This window comes from Podarcis gaigeae (assembly GCF_964106915.1).
Source record: "Podarcis gaigeae genome assembly, chromosome: 6".
In the NCBI taxonomy this organism is placed as follows: domain Eukaryota; kingdom Metazoa; phylum Chordata; class Lepidosauria; order Squamata; family Lacertidae; genus Podarcis; species Podarcis gaigeae.
The window spans coordinates 2,583,651-2,606,239 of NC_139682.1; the positions used below are offsets into that span (position 1 = coordinate 2,583,651).

At 47.1% G+C, this 22,589-nt stretch overlaps 1 protein-coding gene across 2 annotated transcripts in view; it reads right to left on the reverse strand.

The window, feature by feature from the left end:
- Window positions 1-3,943: 3,943 nt before the first annotated feature.
- The window catches only part of DNMT3B (DNA methyltransferase 3 beta), a 53,454-nt gene continuing 34,808 nt past the window's right edge, over window positions 3,944-22,589 (reverse strand). For both annotated transcript variants that reach the window (XM_083744228.1, XM_083744229.1), the window contains 10 exons: window positions 21,176-21,288; window positions 19,353-19,536; window positions 18,439-18,523; window positions 16,710-16,855; window positions 15,131-15,221; window positions 14,870-15,018; window positions 12,029-12,114; window positions 11,262-11,331; window positions 9,945-10,063; window positions 3,944-7,074 (listed from right to left, as the gene is read on the reverse strand). In XM_083744228.1, coding sequence (XP_083600354.1) covers window positions 6,933-7,074; window positions 9,945-10,063; window positions 11,262-11,331; window positions 12,029-12,114; window positions 14,870-15,018; window positions 15,131-15,221; window positions 16,710-16,855; window positions 18,439-18,523; window positions 19,353-19,536; window positions 21,176-21,288 — 1,185 coding nt within the window. In that variant the 3' untranslated portion in view covers window positions 3,944-6,932. The remainder of the gene's footprint in view (window positions 7,075-9,944; window positions 10,064-11,261; window positions 11,332-12,028; window positions 12,115-14,869; window positions 15,019-15,130; window positions 15,222-16,709; window positions 16,856-18,438; window positions 18,524-19,352; window positions 19,537-21,175; window positions 21,289-22,589) is intronic.

The following is a 22,589-nucleotide window of genomic DNA, read 5'->3' on the forward strand; positions in this document are numbered from 1 at the left end:
CAACTACCGCACAATTGCACTCATTTCACACGCTAGCAAGGTTATGCTTAAAATTCTACAAGGAAGGCTCAAGCAGTATGTGGACCGAGAACTCCCAGAAGTGCAAGCTGGATTTAGAAGAGGCAGAGGAACCAGAGACCAAATTGCAAACATGCGCTAGATTATGGAGAAAGCTAGAGAGTTCCAGAAAGACATCTACTTCTGCTTCATTGGCTATTGTTACGGAAGGGGGGGGGATGTCTTCTTCACCTTCTTCTTCGCTACAATATATCAATTTATTTCCAATTGTCAATGTCGAAAGGGACTAAAATCTATAAAATTCATAGAAAATCAGCGTGCCAGTTTGCTCAATTACTCTAGGACTCCATCACACCTCCCCTGTCCAGCATAATCCCTCAAGCAAGGTGTCAAGACCCTAATCCTTTCAAATTGCTCTGATCAGCCTTTCCTCCAGACAATGTCAGGTGGCAGACTATTCATATTTGGGACCATTGTTTTCTCATCCCCAGGAAGTGTTTATCTGTGCATATCTCCAGCTCTGCATATTCCCCCCTCCCTCCTCCATATGTTAATCTGTGTAACCCAACCTCCCTTTAATATATTCATGATGTAATCTGTGTAACCAAACCTCTCTTTAATGTATTCATGACGTGTTTTGCACTGTATTCTGGGACATGGAGGGAGTTTCAAAAACTCATGTCACCCCTTTCTCACTGTTCAATCTCGCCTTGAACCTGTTGCGCGATAAACTTGGATCTTCTGCAGTTTGCTCCTGTCTCCGGCTGAGCTCATTTTCCTCCGCAGGGACCCACGGACTTAGTCCGATGAGCTGGGTGGCAGAGCAGCCTCGCACCCAGATTTTTGCCGTAACACTATGCAAAAGCCTTTGACTGTGTCGACCACGGCAAAATAAAGAAATGGGAGTGCCTGATCACCTCATCTGCCTCCTGAGAAATCTCTATGTGGGACAAGAAGCTACAGTTAGAACTGGATATGGAACAACTGATTGGTTCAAAATTGGGAAAGGAGTACGACAAGGCTGTATATTGTCTCCCTGGTTATTTAACTTATATGCAGAATTCATCATGCGAAAGGCTGGGCTGGATGAATCCCAAGCCGGAATTAAGATCAACAACCTCAGATAAGCAGATGACACAACCTTGATGGCAGAAAGTGAGGAGGAATTAAAGACCCTTTTAATGAGGGTGAAAGAGGAGAGCGCAAAATATGGTTTGAAGCTCAACATCAAAAAAACGAAGATCATGGCCACTGGGCCCATCACCTCCTGGCAAATAGAAGGGGAAGAAATGGAGGCAGTGAGAGATTTTACTTTCTTGGGCTCCATGATCACTTCAGATGGTGACAGCAGTGACAAAATTAAAAGACGCCTGCTCCTTGGGAGAAAAGCAATGACAAACGTAGACAGCATCTTAAAATGCAGAGACATCACCTTGCCAACAAAGGTCCATATAGTTAAAGCTATGGGTTTCCCAATAGTGATGTATGGAAGTGGGAGCTGGACCATAAAATCAAACCTCTCCATTCTTAAGGAAATCAGCCCCGAGTGCTCACTGGAAGGACAGATCCTGAAGCTGAGGCTCCAAGACTTTGGCCACCTCAGGAGAAGAGAAGACTCCCTGGAAAGACCCTGATGTTGAGAAAGATGGAGGGCAGAAGGAGAAGGGGACGACAGAGGACGAGATGGTGGGACAGTGTTCTTGAAGCTACCAGCATGAGTTTGACCAAACTGCAGGAGGCAGTGGAAGACAGAAGGGCCTGGCGTGCTCTGGTCCAGGGGGTCACGAAGAGTTGGACACGACTAAACAACAGCAAAAAGGAAAAGCGGGACATTCTGGGATAAATTCAGAAACCAGGCTGGCCTCTGCAAATCCGGGACTATCCCTGGGAAATAGGGACACTTGGAGGGTCTACTGCCCCAGTGGGTTTTCTTATTTAAAAATGAAATAAAAATGAGAGTGAGCCCTTCCCTCTTCCCTCCAGCTCCCACCCACTGAAGGTGCAATAGTGAGTTGCCTTACCTGAGAACAAGAGAGAGATTTGTGGCACCTTCAATTTCTATTGGCACAAGCCAGACTTCGCCACACAATGTTTGCTGGGGCTGATGGGACTTGTAGTGCCAACGTCTTGAGGTTACCAGATATCATGGTTTGATTTTTTGAGTGCAGAAAGTATTGGTTTAAGGTGTAGAGATCTTTTCTATTCTATTTGATTCAAGAAGGTTCTGGGACTTTCTCTGTGTGACACAAGATACAAGCTGGAGGTTTCTAGCTGAAAAGCAAGTTTCCATTCTTCCTGTAAACAAGCAGAAGTTTCCTAATGTTCTAACTAATGTTGATGTTTGCTTTGGATTGTTATGGAGCAAAACCATGTCACCAGATTGGCTAAGGATGGCACACACTACCGTGGGTTAATGCCACGCGCATACAAACTTAAAGAAATTTCTCCTTACCTGCCAGCTAAGAAGTGAATTTTGTATAAGTTTTGTTAAATAGTTACATCGTTTCATGCATGGACTTCCCACCCACACATCCAGAGTGTTTCTTCAGACTCTTTTCTACTGAGTTATATATCTAGCTCTTATATGTTACAGGAGAAAGAATGGGGAAATCGTAAGGCTTCTCCTTAAAAGGTAAAGGTACCCCTGCCCGTACGGGCCAGTCTTGACAGACTCTGGGGTTGTGCGCCCATCTCACTCAAGAGGCCAGGGGCCAGCGCTGTCCGGAGACACTTCCGGGTCACGTGGCCAGCGTGACATCGCTGCTCTGGCGAGCCAGAGCCGCACACAGAAACGCCGTTTACCTTCCCGCTGGTAAGCGGTCCCTATTTATCTACTTGCACCCGAAGGTGCTTTCGAACTGCTAGGTTGGCAGGCGCTGGGACCGAGCAGCGGGAGCGCACCCCGCCGCGGGGATTCGAACCGCCGACCTTTCGATCGGCAAGTCCTAGGCGCTGAGGCTTTAACCCACAGCGCCACCTGCGTCCCAAGGCTTCTCCTTACCCACCAGCTATGAAGTGAATTTTGAATTCACAGAAGCTTATGCCAGAACAAATGTGTGCTTGAGTCTTTTAAAGTGCTGCAAACTGCTTTATAGGAGTGTTGTGGAGATTGCAACTAAATAGGGAACACTAAGCTGTTTGATCACCTGAAAATGTGGTACGGTGGTACCTCGGGATGCAAACGGGTTCCGTTCCAGAGCCCCGTTCACATCCCGAACGGAATGCAAGACGCGACGATGCGTCTGCGCGTGCCATGTTTCGCCGCTTCCGCACATGCATGTGACGTCATTTTGAGCGTCTGCGCATGCGCGAGAGGCGAAACAAATAAGTAACGTACTCTGTTGCTTCCAGGTTGCCGCGGAGCGCAAATTGAATGCGCTCATCCCGAAGCACATTCAACTCGAAGTTTGACTGTATTAAGCGTTATTATATTGTGCCAATCTTTGTTACTAATCATTCAGTCGTATTTTTGAAAACAAGCAAGGTGCTTTGCAATCTTACTTTTGACAGCTTGCTCTTGGTTTTTACAGATGGGGCACCTGCACCTCCTGGGATACTGTCATGGCTGGATTTAAGAGCAAGTTAAGAAACTGCCTGGGGTTCAGTTATGGGTAGCTCGCCAGCATGACAGAACTCTCCTCACTTCTGATTCCCAGCAACATCCCTCCTTCTTCCTACAGATTTCTCCAGGCAATATGGTCCTTAGCATGAAATAACCAAGACTGTATCTGCAGTTCATTTCCCTTCTTTTCAACATTCTCATGGAATGCCAAACTCTTGTGGCTGGACCGACTTTAATCCTATTGCCAACAAAGATGCAAACTTGTGTGCATTCCCAATATCCCCCAGCCACCCACTCCTCCAGGGTGAGAAGTAAACCACTCCCAATTAAGACACATCATTAAATAAAGAGAGAACGAACAAGTGGGTGCTCAGTTATAGAACACTGACTTTAATTAAACAATGGGAAATGTTCGAGGTAAACTCTTTAGTAACCAATTGTTTTCATTTCCAGTAAAAAGACAAAAACGAAACACACAAACACAGAAAAACACAACAGCACCCAATTTCCCCCTTGCAAAGGCTCAGATGTTCACTTTGGTACTGAGCTTCCGCTTCATGAAGCTCATAAAAATCAAAACAATAGAAACAAACAAAAAGAGAAAAACAAGTTTGTCATATGTTTTTATAAAAACGATAGTATAAAAAACAGTTTTGGCATCAAAAATTCTAAAAATATAGCACCAACAAGAGACAGGAAAACCTTATAAAACATTGTCACAACAACATGCCTGAAATGCATCTTTAAAAAGAGGCAAAAATGCAGTAAAATAGTGGATTTTGCCCAGCAACAGACATTATAGTTATTGCTACTTTTTGTGCAAGTTTCACAAGTAGACAGTCGCCTCAGTTTCTTTTTCTACCTTGCTTCCTACATGTCCTCCTCTGATGGAGGGTCTTTCAAGTCGTACTGTTTTTAGCAAAGAAGCCTAAACTTGTTGAAATGGCAGATCTGGTCTGGAAAACAAAATAATGAAAGAAAATAAAGGACAAGAAGGCACATATGGTTAACTCCCTTTCTTGAGTTACATACATTTCCATTTCCATTCCAGCAGTTTGATTTCCATGGACAAAGCTTGGGCTCAGAGGAGCCAATGTGGTTTCTGCTCAGTGGCTCGCTTGCTACCTGTTTATCTTAAGATCCATTCATGCGGCAGGAAAATCAGTGGAATTCCAGCACATGGGAGGGTCATGGTTTCAAGTCCAGGTATTCCAAATAAGCCAGACCTGGTAACCCCCCCCCCCCCATAATGTGTCTTCCGAGGCATCTCTGCTCAAGATTACTGGCGTTCATTCTCAAGCAGAAAGTAGAGGCTCCAGCTTAGTGTAGGACCAATTCACTACAGTGTTGGCAGTTTCTTCAGCGGTGGCACAGATGAGAGAGATGATACCTGGGTCAAGCAAAAAGTAGAGAAGGAGGAGGAAAGCTTCCTTCTCTGGTTTGAATCGGCTTCCCTGAGCTGTTCCTTCCTGAAGGACCCAGGCGGTGAAAGAGAACTTCCAGCCAACAGCCCAGTCTGATGCAATGCCTGCTGGAGATATATCTGGGCAAAGCTGACATTGCTGCAGCTATGCTGGGGAGCAGAGGAGGGCATCTCTGCCATACTTAGTATGTTCCCCGAGCAACATATTTTTGGCTGTTGTTCAGTGGGGGCGCTTGGAGCACAGCTTGGATCTGTACCTTAAAATACTGATGGCCCGTGGGGAACAAACTTTAACAATCTCCGACGTGTCCACTAGGAAGGTCTCCTGCTCACAAGCCAATGGAACGAATGCGAGGAGTGTGTGCCCACAGTCGTGCCATTCTGCCTATCAGTGGAGTGTCCTTTTCCCCCTGAATGATTCTTATTTCTTGGCCAGCCTTCTACCCATTCCGCTATTACATCAAGTCAAGCGCTATGGCAACCTCCATAGAAGTCTTCCCCAACCTAGAAGCCACCAGACTGGGGAAGGCTGCTCAAGAAGTTGTGGATTAGTAAAGCATGTACCCACAGCTGCCTGATCCAAAAGAGGTCTCCTTTCTTTGGCAAGTGGCACAGAACCCGGAGGCATGTGAAAGGATCTCTCCAGCTCCATGGGAAAGAACCCATTGAGTTGCATCATACCCACTGTATTAAACGCTCCTTCTTAGCACATGGCAGTGCCCTGATGGGTGGAAAGAGAGACGACCTACAAAAACAAGTTGCCCCAGCAGACGGATGTCATTTCCTTTCCGTAACACGGCCAGTGGTACAAGGTAATGCCAACTGAGGGTTGGGGGAACGAAGCTAACATTCATGAGGAAAATAGCAGCATCAATAAGTTTCAGACCTGATGTCCCTCTGCATGAAGTCCTGTTGGGGACATTGCAAACAAAGGTCAACGTGTCCTACAGGTTGTGAGTCCACAGCAGCATAAGCATTTGCAGAATCTTTTGGAGGGTGGGGGCCAAATGTGAAGCTCTTATTGCCCTTTGCTCAACCCCAAAGGCCCAAGAGATCTTCTCTGCCCCTCAGGTGAAACAAGAATTTGTGGGGAAGCTCACAAGGGGCTCTTGCAAGGGGCTCTGGGTCACTTCAATGGGTCTGTGCAAGAAAAATCCAGGTGGACTGTATGTTAACTTCCACAGCATGTTTTTTTAAGATAGATTAGTAGTTTAAAGTATACCTGGATGCATTTGGCAGAGTTAGTTGGTTTTCTTTTGCTCTAGCCACTATAATTATCCCACACTTGTGTTTCAGCTAAATTCCTCTTGAGGAATTTCCACCATTCACACATAACGCTGAAAAAAGCAGCAGCCAAGTGTCTCGCTTTTTAAAAAAAGTTTTGTTCCATATATTTATATATATTTTAGGAGTTTAAAAAGAAGGATAAAAAGGAGAAGAGTCTCCTCGTCTTATCCTGATTGTTTCCAGTGTACAAAACGCAGCAAGGCAGGATTGTTGCTGCAATTTTGGTTTTCTTCATGATTGTCCCTGGAGAGATTCTGTCGCTCATCCTTTTAAAAATTATTTTTCAAGTTTGGGGGGTTTTCGTACAGCCCCGTCAGAAAACTGCCTCTCAGTCGGGCAGCGACTGACATTGATCTTAGGGGGAAAATGGTTGGCTAATGCTGCAGTCGTGTCCCTCCATGGACACAACAGTGTTTTGCACGGTGAGTAAACAGAGGTCTTTTGACCTTTCAGAAATGTCAGTATTGATGGAAAGGAACATTCCCATCCTTCCAGTCTCCATGGTGGCGCTTGCAGATGGTGGTGAAGGGGAGATGCCGTGCTGTGGGTCGCACTTGCAGGAGGGTGTCGTTCCAAGCTCTTTGCCGCCCTCCTCTCCCAAGGCTGCTTGCTCAAAGGAGACCTGGGCACCCCACCTGCTCCCTAGTCGCAGGCAAAATAATCCTTGAGCGGAGCAAACAGGTGGCGGATGACCGGGACACTCCATGCCCTGCCAAGCAGCTTTTGGCGAGTTCCACGCCCCATGTTGGACAAGTCGGTGTAATGGTGGGGGAAGCCAAAGATCCTGTGGTAGCAGCAAAGAGAGTGGTTAGTTTAGTTTCTCTGATTTTCCTTTAAAAAAGGAAGCCCCAAAGCAATGTACAGCCACCAAACCTATAATCTGGTACGCAGGCTGAGACCCTACCTGCCCGCAGACTGTCTTGCCAGAGTGGTGCATGCTCTGGTTATCTCTTGCTTGGACTACTGCAATGCGCTCTACACATGGAGCTGCCTTTGAAGGTGACCTGGAAACTACAACTAATCTAGAATGCGGCAGCTAGACTCGTGACTGGGAGCGGCCACCGAGACCACATAACACCGGTCCTGAAAGACCTACACTGGCTCCCAGTACGTTTCAGAGCACAATTCAAAGTGTAGGGGCTGACCTTTAAAGCCCTAAACGGCCTCGGTCCTGTATACCTGAAGGAGTGTCTCCACCCCCATTGTTCTGCCGGGACACTGAGGTCCAGCTCTGAGGGCCTTCTGGCAGTTCCCTCCCTGCGAGAAGCCAAGTTACAGGGAAGCAGGCAGAGGGCCTTCTCGGTGGTGGCACCTGCCCTGTGGAACGCCCTCCCACCAGATGTCAAAGAGAAAAACAACTACCAGACTTTTAGAAGACATCTGAAGGCAGCCCTGTTTAGGGAAGCTTTTAATGTTTAATACGTTATTGTATTTTAGTGTTCTGTTGGAAGCTGCCCAGAGTGGCTGGGGAAACCCAGCCAGATGGGCGGGGTATAAATAATAATAATAATAATAATAATAATAATAATAATAATTATTATTATTATTATTATTAAAATTACATAAGCAACATGAAACCTAGCAACAAGACTATTGTATGCCGAAGTGAGTAAAATGGGGGATTATCAGACAAGCTGAGGGAAGTCAAAAAGGTGAAATTGGTGATAAAAAGAAAAGATGTTTTGATTGTATAATTTTGTATTGGAAAATGAATTAAAAAATTAATTAAAAAAACCAAGACTATCGTATGCCGGGGAAACAAGACATCTGTGCCTATTGCAGAAACATCGATGAAGGTGGTGCCCAGAAGGCAGGACTGCCCCAAGACACTTTGGCACCTGAGATGAACCGAAAAATGGCACCACCTGCCCCTCGAGGGAAGAAGAGGCGTGCAAAGATGTACACCTGGAACAAGACGGGAATAAAGATTATTTACACTGGGAAGAATGGTGGGAGGAAACTGGCAGAGCCTCCTAATATTCACCAAGATGTCACTTTCCAGGTGCCACGGGTCAGATCCTGCCTCCAAGGATTGTGCCGCAAGTGCTGCTGTGGTGGTAGCAGTCCTTGGAGGCCGGAATTGCTGCCCCATGGATACAGCCGCCCAAGGTGGTTGCCACATCTTGCCTCATGAATGGGCCAGCCCTGCAAGAGGGCCTCCCCAAACAGAGCGCTCCATAGACAGGGAGCAATCACGGAGAAGGTCCGTTTTCCCCTCAACGCCCTTTGGATGTGATGTGCAGAGAAGGGTCTCCGTGTATGGTGATGATTCCAGGGTCTGGGCAGGTTCACATGAGGAAATGTATTGTGGTCTCAAGCCATTAGAGGGGAAACCAGAACCTTGAATTGCTGAAAACTTTTCCATTCTGCCAGGTCTATGCAGAATGGCTGGGACAGCCCAGCCAGATGGGCGTGATATTATTATTATTATTATTATTAGTCAGGCAATTAAGATTGCACCCATACCCCACACTGGTCCACTGGTGTTTCTTTTTCATTCTTTTGGTTTTAACTTGCTTTTAACATTTATTATTTTACTGTATGGTTTTATATAATTTTAAACTACTGCGATTATGATGCCAAGGCACAGATAAATATTATTCTCAAATAAATTAAATTGTTTTGCCTCATTTCCCCCCCTGTGGTGTAATGCATTTACATTTATGTTTTCAAACGTAAGTCACTTGGAGACCTAGTTAGGTAACAAGCAACTGATAAGTCTATAATAATAATAATAATTTATTATTTATGCCCCGCCCATCTGGCTGGGTTTCCCCAGCCACTCTGGGCGGCTTCCAACTGAATATTAAAAACAGTACAGCATCAGACATTAAAAACTTCCCTAAAGAGGGCTGCCTTCAGTTGTGTTTTAAAAGTAAAATAGTTGTTTATTGCTTTGACATCTGCTGGGAGGGCGTTCCACAGGGCGGGCGCCACCACCGAGAAGGCCCTCTGCCTGCTTCCCTGTAACCTTACTTCTCGCAGTGAGGGAACCGCCAGAAGGCCCTCAGCGCTGGATCTCAGTGTCCGGGATGAACAATGGGGGTGGAGACGCTCCTTCAGATATACTGGACCGTGGCCGTTTAGGGCTTTAAAGGTCAGCACCAACACTTTGAATTGTGCTCGGAAACGTACTGGGAGCCAATGCAGATCTCTCAGAACCGGTGTTATGTGGTCCCGGCGGCCACTCCCAGTCACCAGTCTAGCTGCCGCATTCTGGATTAATTGCAGTTTCCGGGTCACCTTCAAAGGTAGCCCCACAGAGAGCGCATTGCAGTAGTCCAAGCAGGAGATAACTAGAGCATGCACCACTCTGGCAAGACAGTCCGCGGGCAGGTAGGGTCTTAGCCTGTGTACCAGGTGGAGCTGGTAGACAGCTGCCCTGGACACAGAATTAAGTCTACCAATGAATAACAACAGGAACAAATCATAACAATTTCAAGAGTGGTAGAAGTAACTACTCCATGACAAATAATCTTTAACATGCACCCCTTTGCGGGAAAACAAAAATTTGCACCTCTTGAAGAGAGGCTGAAGCCCCAACTGCTCTGAAGAAAAGAATTTCCTGGGCAGCCCCTGCCTGTTTCCTTTCATCTCTCCCTCTCCCCCCCCCCTTGCCATGCGCCATTATTTCCCCCCCCCCTTGTATCCCACCTTTCCAATTCAGTGCACCACAAATTGTCGTCCTTGCCATTCATCCGCACTGGGAAAGTCTGGGCTTTCCCCTGCCTGATGGAATTAGACTTTGTGGTGATGGTCTGGACCTTTTTCAACTGAAAGAGAAGAAAAGCAAACATTTTTTTAAAAAACACAAATGACCACCCTAAAGGACCCCTGACCATTAGGTCCAGTCGCGGATGACTCTGGGATTGTGGCGCTCATCTTGCTTTATTGGCCAAGGGAGCCAGTGTACAGCTTCCGGGTCATGTGGCCAGCATGACTAAGCCGCTTATGGTGAAACAGAGCAGTGCATGGAAATGCCATTTACCTTCCCACTGGAGCGGTACCTATTTATCTACTTGCACTCTGGCGTACTTTCGAACTGCTAGGTTGGCAGGGGCAGGGACTGAGCAAGGAAAGCTCACCCCGTCGCGGGGATTCGAACCGCTGACCTTCTGATCGCAAGCCCTAGGCTCTGTGGTTTAACCCACAGCGCCACCCACGTCCCTACAAATGACCACCACCACCCCCCAAAAAATACAAGCGCCTCAGTGTGAAGGTTTCCAGAAAGTGGTAGCATTAATGACGTCCGACAGAGGAAGGGAGGGAGGCTGGCTCTGTCCAGTGATTTTAGGCTTCTCATCCATCAGCCAGAAATGCGCTCAGATGTCACTGGTATGCCTTCAAGTGGCGCGTGGGGGGGGGGGGCGCGAGGTATTTTGCCCAGAAGGCAGCTAAAAATATCCAGATGAAAAGCAGCCACTGGGAGGTCACTAACGGGCCCTCAGGAATGCGAAAGAGGGTCTTTGCATCTCTTCCTCAGAGGGGACAATGTCCCCTTAGTGGTGCAACCGCCCCCTCCAACCGAGAGATCCATTTTGGGCTGCATTTTGTCACATCTGTGGAATGTTTGAGTTCCTTGCGCACAAGTAGAGCAGGGGAGAGACAGAAGGGAGAGTGTCTCGCCGTTTCGTTCGGCATAAAGAGCCTCACATGGGTGGGAAGGGGGGGAGGGCAGCAGGAAAGAGGGGCTGGGAAGAGGGTCACTCCAGGCTCCACTAGAGATATAATACAGGCAATTTGGGACATAATTTGCAGGACGAGAGACCCAGGGGGCATTCCATAGCCCAGCCCTTTGCCAACCTGGAAAACCTTCCAGTTGTTGTTGGTCAACAACATGTGGAGGTCAATGGGTTGGCAAAGGTTGTCATTACCTTTCTTCCCCCCCCCCCCCCGGATCATTCATAAGAATGGAGGGGGGAATAAGAATGGAGGAACTAGTTGAAATGGAGGGGAAAGTACCAAAAATACCTTGGCTGTTCTGCCGTACTCCAAGCAGTCCTGAAGTTCAAGTTTATCCGTCGTCGAAGCTACCAGGGGCCTAAGAAAAGACAATAATAATAATAATAATAATAATAATTTATACCCCGCCCATCTGGCTGGGCCTCCCCAGCCACTCTGGGCGGCTTCCATAAAAGCCAAAAATACAATAAAATATCACACGTTAAAAACTTCCCTGAACAAAGCAAATTACTCTCTTAAGCCACTGCCCAATTGTCCTCCAAGCTTATCGTTTTGCAGCAATGTGCGGGAACTTTGGCACTCTATATGTTGCCGAGCGCATGTTGTTGTGGTGGTGGTGTTTGAAAAGCTTCAGAACTGGATTCCCGAAATGATCCATGGCATGGAGCGACTCAACTACAAAGGTTGCAGCATTTGGAACTTTTTAGTTTACGGAAAAGGCAAGTAAAAGGCAACAGGGCAGAATTTATAAAATTATGCATAGCCTACGGGATTTCGCAACCTTTGGTCTCCGGCTGTTTTTTGGACTACAGTTCCCATCATCCCTGACCACTGGTCCTGCTAGCTAGGGATGGTGGGAGTTGTAGTTCAGAAACAGCTGAAGACCCCAGGTTTGGGGAACCTGGGAGAAGGATGTTTTTCTCCCTCATCACACTGGAGCTTGTGGAGATCTGATGAAGCTGAGCGATGGAAGATTTGGGACAGAGAAAAGGAAGTCTTTCTTCATACAGTGCAAGAGCTGGAACTCCCGCCCACAAGAGGGGCTTCTAAATTACCTGTTCATCCCAGGCAGATTCCCCCAGAAGTATCGCGCCCGGTGTGCAGCCGAGACTTTGACGGCATCAATCATAATAGGGTTACACTGAAGACAAAAAGGGACGGCAGTTAGGGACCAAGTGGCAGAAGGACTATTTCACAATTCCTTTGACAGCAGGATTAGATGCAGTTTGGGGAAAAGAAGCAACTCCAAAAGTCAGAAAGATGAATTACAGGCTGCCTCATGCTCTGCCATGTTTAGGATAGTAATGATAATATAATAATAATAATTTTTTATTTATACCCCGCCCTCCCCAGCCAACCCGGGCTCAGAGCGGCTTACAAGCAATAATAAAAACAAGATGAATGATTACAACTTAAAAACAAAAATAAAATACAACATTAAAATAATGGAACATTAAAATATTAAAATGTAGCCTCATCGCAGGAGAAGGAAAAGAAAGAAAGAGGAGGAAAAAAAGAGAGAGGGGGGGGAGGGAATCAAACTGGCTCCAAGCCAAAGGCCAGGCGGAACAACTCTGTCTTACAGGCCCTGAGGAAAGAAATCAGATCCTGCAGGGCCCTGGTCTCATGAGGCAGAGCGTTCCACCAGGCCGGGGCCAGTGCTGAAAAGGCCCTGGCTCTGGTTGAAGCCAATCTAACTTCCTTAGGGCCCGGGACCACTAGGGTGTTATTATTTATGGACCTTGAGGCTCTCCGTGGGGCAGACCAGGAGAGGCGGTCCCGGAGGTACGAGGGTCCTAGGCCGTGAAGGGCTTTAAAGGTCAAAAGCAGCACCTTAAATCTGACCCTGTATTCCACCGGGAGCCAGTGCAGCTTGAAAAGCACTGGGTGAATATGCTCCCATGGCAGAGACCCCGTGAGGAGCCTCGCTGCAGCATTCTGTACCTGCTGAAGTTTCTGGGACAGCTTCAAGGGCAGCCCCGCATAGAGCGAATTACAGTAGTCAAGCCTGGAGATGACCGTCGCATGGATCACTGTGGCCAGGTCGGGGCGGGAAAGGTAAGGGACCAACTGCTTGATGCGGCGAAGGTGGAAAAATGTCGCCTTGGCTGTTGCTGTAACTTGCGCCTCCATGGAAAGGGAGGCATCAAGGATTACACCCAAACTCTTAACGGAAGGCAATGGCACTAATTGGGCCCCCGCAAGAGAAGGGAGTTGCTCCCTCATCCCCATGCCATCCCGACCTAGCCATAGGACCTCTGTCTTCGAAGGATTTAGTTTCAATCGGCTCCCACGAAACCATCCAGCCACAGCTTCCAAGCATCTGGCCAGTGTGTTCGGGGCCGAGTCAGTGTGGCCATCCATCAGCAGATAGAGCTGAGTGTCATCAGCATATTGGTGACAGCCCAGCCCAAAGCTCCGGATAATCTGGGCAAGGGGGCGCATAAAGATGTTAAAAAGCATCGGGGAGAGAAGTAGTAGCAGCAGCAGTGGCAATGACAACAATAGTACTAATTCTAGTACTATGCTGTGAATGACCTGTGATCTTCGGGTGAAGGGCGGCATACAAATCAAATAAAAAATAAAATAAAATAAAAAATATATACTGTATAAAAATAAAAATACAGGCCTTTTCAACTACGAAATGCTCTCCCCATCATTATTGACTTTAAGACAGTTCTGTTTACCCTGGCACCTTGCTTTTAATTTGGATCACATCATATGACAATCTCCTACTCTGTTTGGTTTTCACCTTGCAGTTGGGTGGGGTAGGAGTCAAATTGCTTTGGGGGCATTTCGTACAATAAGCAAAGAATAAGTCCAATAACTTACTAAAAAAAATACCCTGCTCCTGCCCACCTAGCAGTTCGAAAGCCCGTCAAAGTGCAAGTAGATAAATAGGTACCACTCCGGCGGGAAGGTAAACGGCATTTCCGTGCGCTGCTCTGGTTCGCCAGAAGGGGCTTAGTCCTGCTGGCCACATGACCTGGAAGCTGTACGCCGGCTCCCTCAGCCAATAAAGCGAGATGAGCGCCACAACCCCAGAGTCGGTCAGGACTGGACCTAATGGTCAGGGGTCCCTTTAGCTTTATACACGGAAAAAATAAAGTAAATGGATTCCTAGAATCGGTTGTACGCCGATTGTGAACAGTCCGCTGCACGGTCATCAGAGCAAGGCCACGCAAAGGAGCTGAGCAATGTCCTTAAGTGCAGGTGCACCAATTATGAAAAGGGAAATGGAAAAGAGGTGGACAGTACAACAAAGATCATTTAAAGGGTTTTGGATGAAACACGGGCACAGGAAGGTCTTACACAACAGGGCATCCCGCTAATGGGCATTCACTTAATACCCCAAAAGCCTTCTTCTACCTTCTAAGGTAAAGGTAAAGGGACCCCTGACCATTAGATCCAGTCATGGCAGACTCTGGGGTTGCGGCACTCATCTCGCTTTATTGGCCGAGGGAGCCGGTGTACAGCTTCTGGGTCATGTGGCCAGCAGGACTAAGCCACTTCTGGAGAACCAGAGCAGCACACGGAAATGCAGTTTACTTTCCCGCTGGAGCGGTACCTATTTATCTACTTGCACTGGCGTGCTTTCGAACTGCTAGGTTGGCAGGAGCAGGGACTGAGCAACGGTAGCTCATTCGAACCGCTGACCTTCTGATCGGCAAGTCCTAGGCTCTGTGGTTTTACCCACAGTGCCACCCGCGTCCTGGTTCTACCTTCTAGTCTGCCCCTATTAGAACCCATCCATGCGAAAGCAGGATCCATGCCTTCAATTAAATAATTGCAAACACATTTTGCAGAGCTCAGTCATCCTCTATTTTTTTTTCCTTCTGTTTTTCAAAAGCTTCTGGCCCTTGAGGAAAAGACTGTCCCCCCCACCCAGCCTTTACCTCCAGGAAACGAGAGATGTCCCTCTTGTCGTTGATGCGCATGGCCACGACGTTCTCAAACAGCCAAAAGAAGGGGCGCTCCTCTCCGGCTTTGGGGCGCGTGTAATTGAGAAGGTGGTAGAACTCGAAGAAGAGTCGCCCGGTCCCCTCTGCAAGGAGGAAGACGGGTGGGTCAAAGGAATGTAGGACATTAAATAATAATAATAACCTTGGGGTTGAGGAGCCAAGCTGAGAGCCCCTATCCTTCCAAGGGCTGCTTACCATACAGGCCCTTCCTGGCAGGGTTGACAATGGAAAGGTCGTTGCAGGGGCTTCCACCAATCACCAGGTCAAAAGGGCCCCATTCGTCAATCTGCAACAGGGAAGCAGAGCAATGGGTTTTGCAGGGTCAAGTGCAAAGTCATGTTGCCTGTCTTGTTTGTAAATCCCAGGCTTCTGAGACTTCACAAAATCAGTGCCGGATTTACGTATAAGCTAAACAAGCTCTAGCTTGGGGCCCCACTCTCTTGGGGGACCCCAAAAAAATTAAAGGGGGGAAACTGAATGTGCATTTCCAAAATATAAGATAGAAAACAAATAAAATAAAACCTACATACAGCAACAGTGTTTTGTCTTGCGTACGCTCCTATGATGTAAGTAATGGGCCCCCAATCATTTTATGTTAGAGCTTAATAATTATTTCACTTTTAATATACTTCTTCTTAATTGTATTTCAGTTCAACAATTACTTTGGTGTGCAAATGGCTTTAGATACCTACTAGGTCCATAAATTACCAAATAGCATATATTCAACACAAAAAAACAGCGACAATTTGTTGTTGACAAAGGACAGCTGGACAATTAAAGGGCCCCATTACCTTCAGTAGCTGAGGGCCTCATCAAACCTAAACCTGGCCCTGCACAAAATGACCACATCGCAGAAGACCCCAGAAGAGCCAGACAGCTGGGTCAGGCCCAAAGGAGCCCAGCATCCTCTTCTCACCATGGTTATTTATAATAAAATAAACATCTTTTAAACCACAATCAAGCACTGTATCAATTCTGTTCAATAAATAAATGTATTATCTGATGCTTTTCTTTGTGTGTCTCATCCACGTGAGGTCATAGCTGTCAACTTCTCCCTTTTCTTGCGAGGAATCCTATTCGGAATAAGGGAATTTCCCTTTCAAAAAAAGGAAAACGTTGCCAGCTATGCGTGAGGTCCAGATGGTGGCAGTACAGGAACAGACGTTTTCTGCAGGGACTCTCCATTTGTGAGATGCTCTCCCCAAGGAGGTTTGCTTGGCACCTTAGTTATATCTTTAGGTGCCAGGCAAAAACATTCGTCTTCTCCAAAACCTTTGGCTAATTAAAAAAAAGATGACCTTTTAAAGTGGAGTGGGGAGGTATTTGTCTTTTTCCCCCTTGTGCTATTATTATATTACATACTTGATGCTTTATGTTGTAAACCACCGTATGGTCTCGTTGTGAAAGGCAGTATATAAATTTAATACAGTGGTACCTCTAGATCCGAACGGGATCTGTTCCGGAGCCCCGTTCACATCTAGAGGTAAACGTATCTAGCGACGGCACATCTGCGCATGCACACGTCACTTTTCGCCGCTTCTGCACATGCGCGTGCCGTCATGTTGAGCGTCTGTGCATGCGGCGAAACCCTGAAGTAACGCGCTCCGTTACTTCCAGGTTGCCGCGGAGCGAACTGTAACGCGCTTAACTTGAAGCAAATTTAACCCGAGGTATGACTGTAAATAATAACAGACATCTTGACCTGTCTTCCAATACAACCAAGCCAGCAGCCTCAGCCACGAAGTCTCAACTGGACCACAGGGAATCTCCTTACATTTTTCTTGGTTATGTTCCTGACGTCATGCACGTATTTGATGTTCCCTTCGTGCCGCACAGTTCCCACGGCTATGGACTCCTCGCATATCTCAGAGGCGACGTATTTCTCCACCTGGATGCCAAGATCCCGCAGGACGAGGTAGCCTAAAGAGTCAAAGCACCACGGGTGAGGAGATGGGAGAGGTGGCCATTGAGTTCCCTTGTGATTCCCCAGCCAACAGCTCCAACTGTGGGAGCCAAGATGCGCAGGGCGTCCACATCCCGACAGAAACAAGAGACTCTCAGGAGCTGCAGTGTTGATGCGCATGCTCTGGCCAATACTGTGGCATGTAAAATGACAATTTCCCAGTGCACGTTTTGTTCACACACAAACACACACGCACATCATGCATGCGCAACATCATTTGATGAGGAACAACACTGCCAACAGAAGATCAGTGATGGGACCAAAACAAATCACGAATGTCATGGGACAGCCTGGAAGATGCAGGACAGGGGAAGGGAGATGGACAGAGATAGACATGGGGTCAAATGAACCAGACTGGCCTTAAGGAAGGAGGGTACAGGCTCGACCACCACTGTGGGATGAGCTGTCCTTTAGCGGTGATGATGGCTGTTCTCGTCCATCCTCACTATGACCTAGCAAGGCAGAGCAGCATTTTTTCTCAAGGGTTATCAACGAACATTTTTCACAGTGCCATTACTATGCTACAGGGCATTCTCTGCGCAGGGGGGCCAGGGGCAGAGATATACTCGTGCTTTTTAACCTTAAGGAATGGTTTTGATAACTATGGCTGGATCTCCACTGATCTAAAAAAACGCTAAGAAAAAGGAGTTGTAAAGCTCTCAATGCAATTTTCCATTGGCTAATGTACAGTGCCCCAGTGTCACACTTTTATAACGCATTTATAACGTTATAAGGCGCCAGTATAGATTAGTCCTGCGTGGACACACAACGTCCTACTTTTAACATTCATAATGCGTTATTAAACCAGCAGTAGGGAAACAAAATGGTGAGATTGAAAAAGTGAATGATGGACCTGCGATTCAGCTAAATGACCTACTCACTGCCCTAGCAAAAATGTGATTTGAACCCAGCTTCTAGTACACTGGTACCTCAGGTTACATACGCTTCAGGTTACAGACTCCGCTAACCCAGAAATAGTACCTCTGGTTAAGAACTTTGCTTCAGGATGAGAACAGAAATCGTGCTCCGGCAGCGTGGCAGCAGTAGGAGGCCCCATTAGCTAAAGTGGTGCTTCAGGTTAAGAACAGTTTCAGGTTAAGAACGGACCTCTGGAACGAATTAAGTACTTAACTCGAGGTACCACTGTATATTGGTGTGTGGCCCTTTGGATGTGTTGTTGTGTGGCTGGGGCAATCCAGTCAGATGAGCAGGGCACAAGAAATACCATATTTTTCGCTCTATAAGACACACCAGACCACAAGACGCACCTAGTTTTTGGAGGAGGAAAACAAGGAAAAAAATATTCTGAATCTCAGAAGCCAGAACAGCAAGAAGTATCGCTGCGCAGTGAAAGCAGTGATCCCTCTTGCTGTTCTGGCTTCTGGGATAGCTGCGCAGCCTGCATTCGCTCCATAAGACGCACACACATTTCCCCTTACTTTTTAGGAGGGAAAAGGTGAGGCTTATAGAGCAAAAAGTACGGTACTTCTTTGATTCCCAGACATCAGCGTTTGTTGAAGTGCTTGAGGGGGCCTCTCACCTGTTGCAATTCCATCAAAGAGAGACAGCACTCTGATTGGCCTCCTGTTTGCCGCTGGGATGGCAGGGTAGATTTTTGGTGGCTCCTGTGAGAAGAGAAGGGCGGGAGAGAGAGAGTAGGAAATGGCACCACCAGCCACCACCGGTGCCCATATCTCCCACTGGCTTAGGTTCATTGCAAATATAGGAAGCCTCTTCTAAGGTTGCCACATGCAAGAAGTGGGAATCCTAGCCATTAAGAAAATCAAATGCACAAGTTTCACATCACCAACTGGACCTAAGAACGTGGCGTAACAATAGCCTGCAGGATCAGGCCAATGGCCCATCTAGTCCAGCATCCTGTTCTCAGAATAGAATTTTATTATTACGGTCACAGACCAGTTCCGGGTCACTTACAATATCAGGTAAATCATAAAACACGACAGGAATACATTGAATTGCAATTGGGTATAACAGAGACGAAGACAGGAGTGCCTGGCGTGCTCTGGTCCATGGGGTCACAAAGAGTCGGGCACGACTAAACGACTAAACAACAACAACATAACAGAGACAATTCAGATAATATTCAGAAAATATAGATTAAATCGTGATCACTAAAATATAACGTAAAATTGTCATTTAAAACCTTAATCATTTTGGTAGTACAGCTTGTTCCCAAGCTCTCGCACAGAATTTGGCCACCCTTAGCGTGATCTCTAGATCCTTGTCCTCTACCAGGAGTTTTAGACATTGAAATTCGGACCCATTTGGAGATTTTTGTATAACAGGAGTGCATCTCACAGGCAGCAGCCAGATGTTTCAATGGGAAGCCAAAAAGCAGGATCCGAACATCAGAGAATCTCTACAATTCTATAATTCTACTTTAGGGCAGGTGGGCTACGCTGCCCCCCTTTAACCACACCCCTATTTCCTTACGTATTCCAGCCCCTTCTCGTCCGTGAAGAACTCCTTCAGGCGGGTGTTCCAGTCGCCCCTCCTCTGAAGCATCCCGTGACGCTCTTGCGGCTGGCACATGTAGCAGCTCCAGGGGTCCTCCTTCCTGGCTGTGTCGGCCGCCCCGCGACCCACTAGCAGGTTCAGACAGTCCACACAGAAGCACCTGCACAAAACAAGGGAAGAGGAACGGGGGGGGGGGTGTTCCGTAAGTGTCAGGAGTGCATGCAGGAGCCAGGCTCTGTGACCAGTAGGGCTTCGCAGACTGGGGCCTTCCTGAGTTTATTCTGGGGAGGCAAGGCGTGGCCACACAGGTGAGGCTGCTTGGTAACTCGCTGCACCTGGTGGCAAGAGCCGGGAAGGGATATAAGATCAGCATTTTCCCTTTGGCTCTTTGCCACAGCAACACGTTTCCTGCCCTGCTGCGTTTGGCTTCTTGCTTCCTGATACTCAGACCTTTGACTTGCTTCTCAACCCTCGGACCCTTGACTTCCTGACTCCTTGCTTCTTGACCCTCGGACCCTTGACCTCGTGACTCCCTGTTTCCCGATTCTCGGACCCTTCTGGACTCTCATTCCTGCTCCCACCCGCCATCTTGCCCCCGGTCCCAACGTCCTCAGCCGGGACTTTGATCGCCCGTAGACCGGACCGTGACAGTAAGGTTGGGCAGCTCCTCTGTTCCTCCACAGCCAGGAGGTCAAAATTCTGCAAAACACATTATCAGTAAGGCCAGTATTACTATGCAAGAGTGTGGCCCAACCACAAAACTGGAAGGAACCAGTTAAAGGGGAACCTAACGGCCGAATGTTACAAAGAAAAACAACTCCAGATAAAGCACAAGGAGGGTTCTGCATGTACAGCAAAAAGGGGGGGGGGGATCTGAGGAATTTTCTTCTATACAGAGTGCATTATTAGTAGTAGTAGTAGCAATAGTGGTAATTTGTTTAGTCGTTTAGTCGTGTCCGACTCTTCGTGACCCCATGGACCAGAGAACGCCAGGCACCTCTGTCCTCCACTGCCTCCCGCAGTTTGGTCAAACTCATATAGTGGTAATAATAATAATAATAATTTTTTTATTTGTACCCTGCCCATCTGGCTGGGTTTCCCCTGCCACTCTGGGCAGCTTCCAACAAAGATTAAAAATATATTAAAATATCACACATTAAAAGCTTCCCTGAACAGGGCTGCCTTCAGATGTCTTCTGAATGTTGGATAGTTGTTTATCTCGTTGACATCTGATGTTAGGGCGTTCCACAGGGTGGGCACCACTACCGAGAAGGCACTGGACCTCAGTGTCCGGGCAGAACAATGCAGGTGGAGTAAAGGTAAAGGACCCCTGGAAAGTTAAGTCCAGTCAAAGGCGACTATGGGGTGCAGAACTCATCTCGCTTTCAGACCAAGGGAGCTGGCGTTTGTCCACAGACAGCTTTTTCTGGGTCATGTGGCCAGCAGGACTCAACCGCATCTGGCACAACGGAAGACCATGACGGAAACCAGAGAGCACGGAAACATTGTTTACCTTCCCGCCGGAGTGGTACCTATTTATCTACTTGCACTGGCGTGCTTTCGAACTGCTAGGTTGGCAGGAGCTGGGACAGAGCAACGGGAGCTCACCCCGTCGCGGGGATTCGAACCGCCGACCTTCTGATCAGCAAGCCCAAGAGGCTCGGTGGTTTAGACCACAGCGCCACCCGCAATTATTATTATTCCGCCCAATACAATTGCAGCTAGCTCAGGGGTTTGGTTCCAAGGGTTCTGTCAGGGATGCTGTAGTTTGGATTCTTGAGACAGGTGAGGTCTCTCACCTGAAGCAGTTGGCATTGTCACAAAGAAGCAGCTCGTTCCCCGCACAACAGATGCTGCAGTAAGCCTGGTAGCCGTCTTCATCGTACATGTAGAAAAATTCTAGGAACTGAACCTGCGAGGAGAAGAGATCCATGGCAGATTTAAACAGTTTCCAATTGCCTGGGTGACCCTAGGCCCAAAATAAGTATCAGAAGCTGCAGAGAAGGCCAGCCACCCCCAGCCTGGCCCCGTCCACATTTTTCGGACTACAGCTGAGGCTGATGGGAATTGTAGTCCGAACCATCTGGAAGGGGCAAGGCTGGGGACATCTGCAGTATTTTTTTATTTCGCAAAATTTACAGCCTGCTTAACTGTACAAAAAAACTCAAAGCGGTTTAACAAAAAGAATAAAAGGATAGTGAAAACAATTAAAACGATGGCAGAATTTTTTTAAAAAGTTTATATTTCAGTTGGACCAATCACATATTAAAAACTCTTTATTTGGCGGGTGGGACATTCCAAATTTAAGTAGCTATTGTGAAGCAAGCCAACTCAGCTATCCAGTAAGATAATGCAGTAGTCAACACTGGAGAATATAGAAATTGACGGTGATCCTATAGGGTTATTAGCTTTCATGAAAAATAAGCTTTGATTATTGAGTTAGTTTACAAATCCCAATGCAGTGGTACCTTGGTTCTCGAACTTAATCCTTTCCTGAAGTCCGTTTGACTCCCGAAACCATTCAAAAACCAAGGTGTGGCTTCTGACCGGCTGCAGGAGCCAGTTGGAAGCCGCGTCAGACATTCGGCTTCCGAAAAACGTTCACAAACCGGAACACTTACTTCCGGGTTTGTGGCATTCAATTTGTGGAACCAATTTGTTCAGGAGCTAAGCCGGTTGACAGCCAAGGTACCACTGTAGACTCGCATGATTTAGAATATGGTAAAAAAAACGGGCAATTTTAGGGCCAGGACAGTCACCTATAATTCCAATACAGCATCGTCCTCTATTTCAAAATAAAAACAGATTATATAATGTGAATGTTGCAAGGACTCCATTTATATTATTTGAAAGATTATTATAGGAAAGGACAACTTCTTGCAGCAGCAAAAATGAAAGTCCATTTAGAGAACAATCAAATTTCATGGATGTTAGGGTATCAGTGGAGATCAGCTCTTACAAATACACAAATTAAGAACGAAGCGAGAAGGAAACTAACAGAAGTCCCATCGGAGTGTGGTGGACTCCCCTTCATTAGGAGTTTTTAAGCAGTGGTCAGACGGCCATCTGTCATGGATGCTGTAGTTGAGAGTCCTGCATGTCTCTATGACTTCTTACAGATGTGGAACAGTGCCAGTTCCGCAAATTGAAGCGGCTTCCGCGGGATAAGGCAATCTCGCAGGTAAACTGGTGCCATGTTGTTAAGTAAGGCAA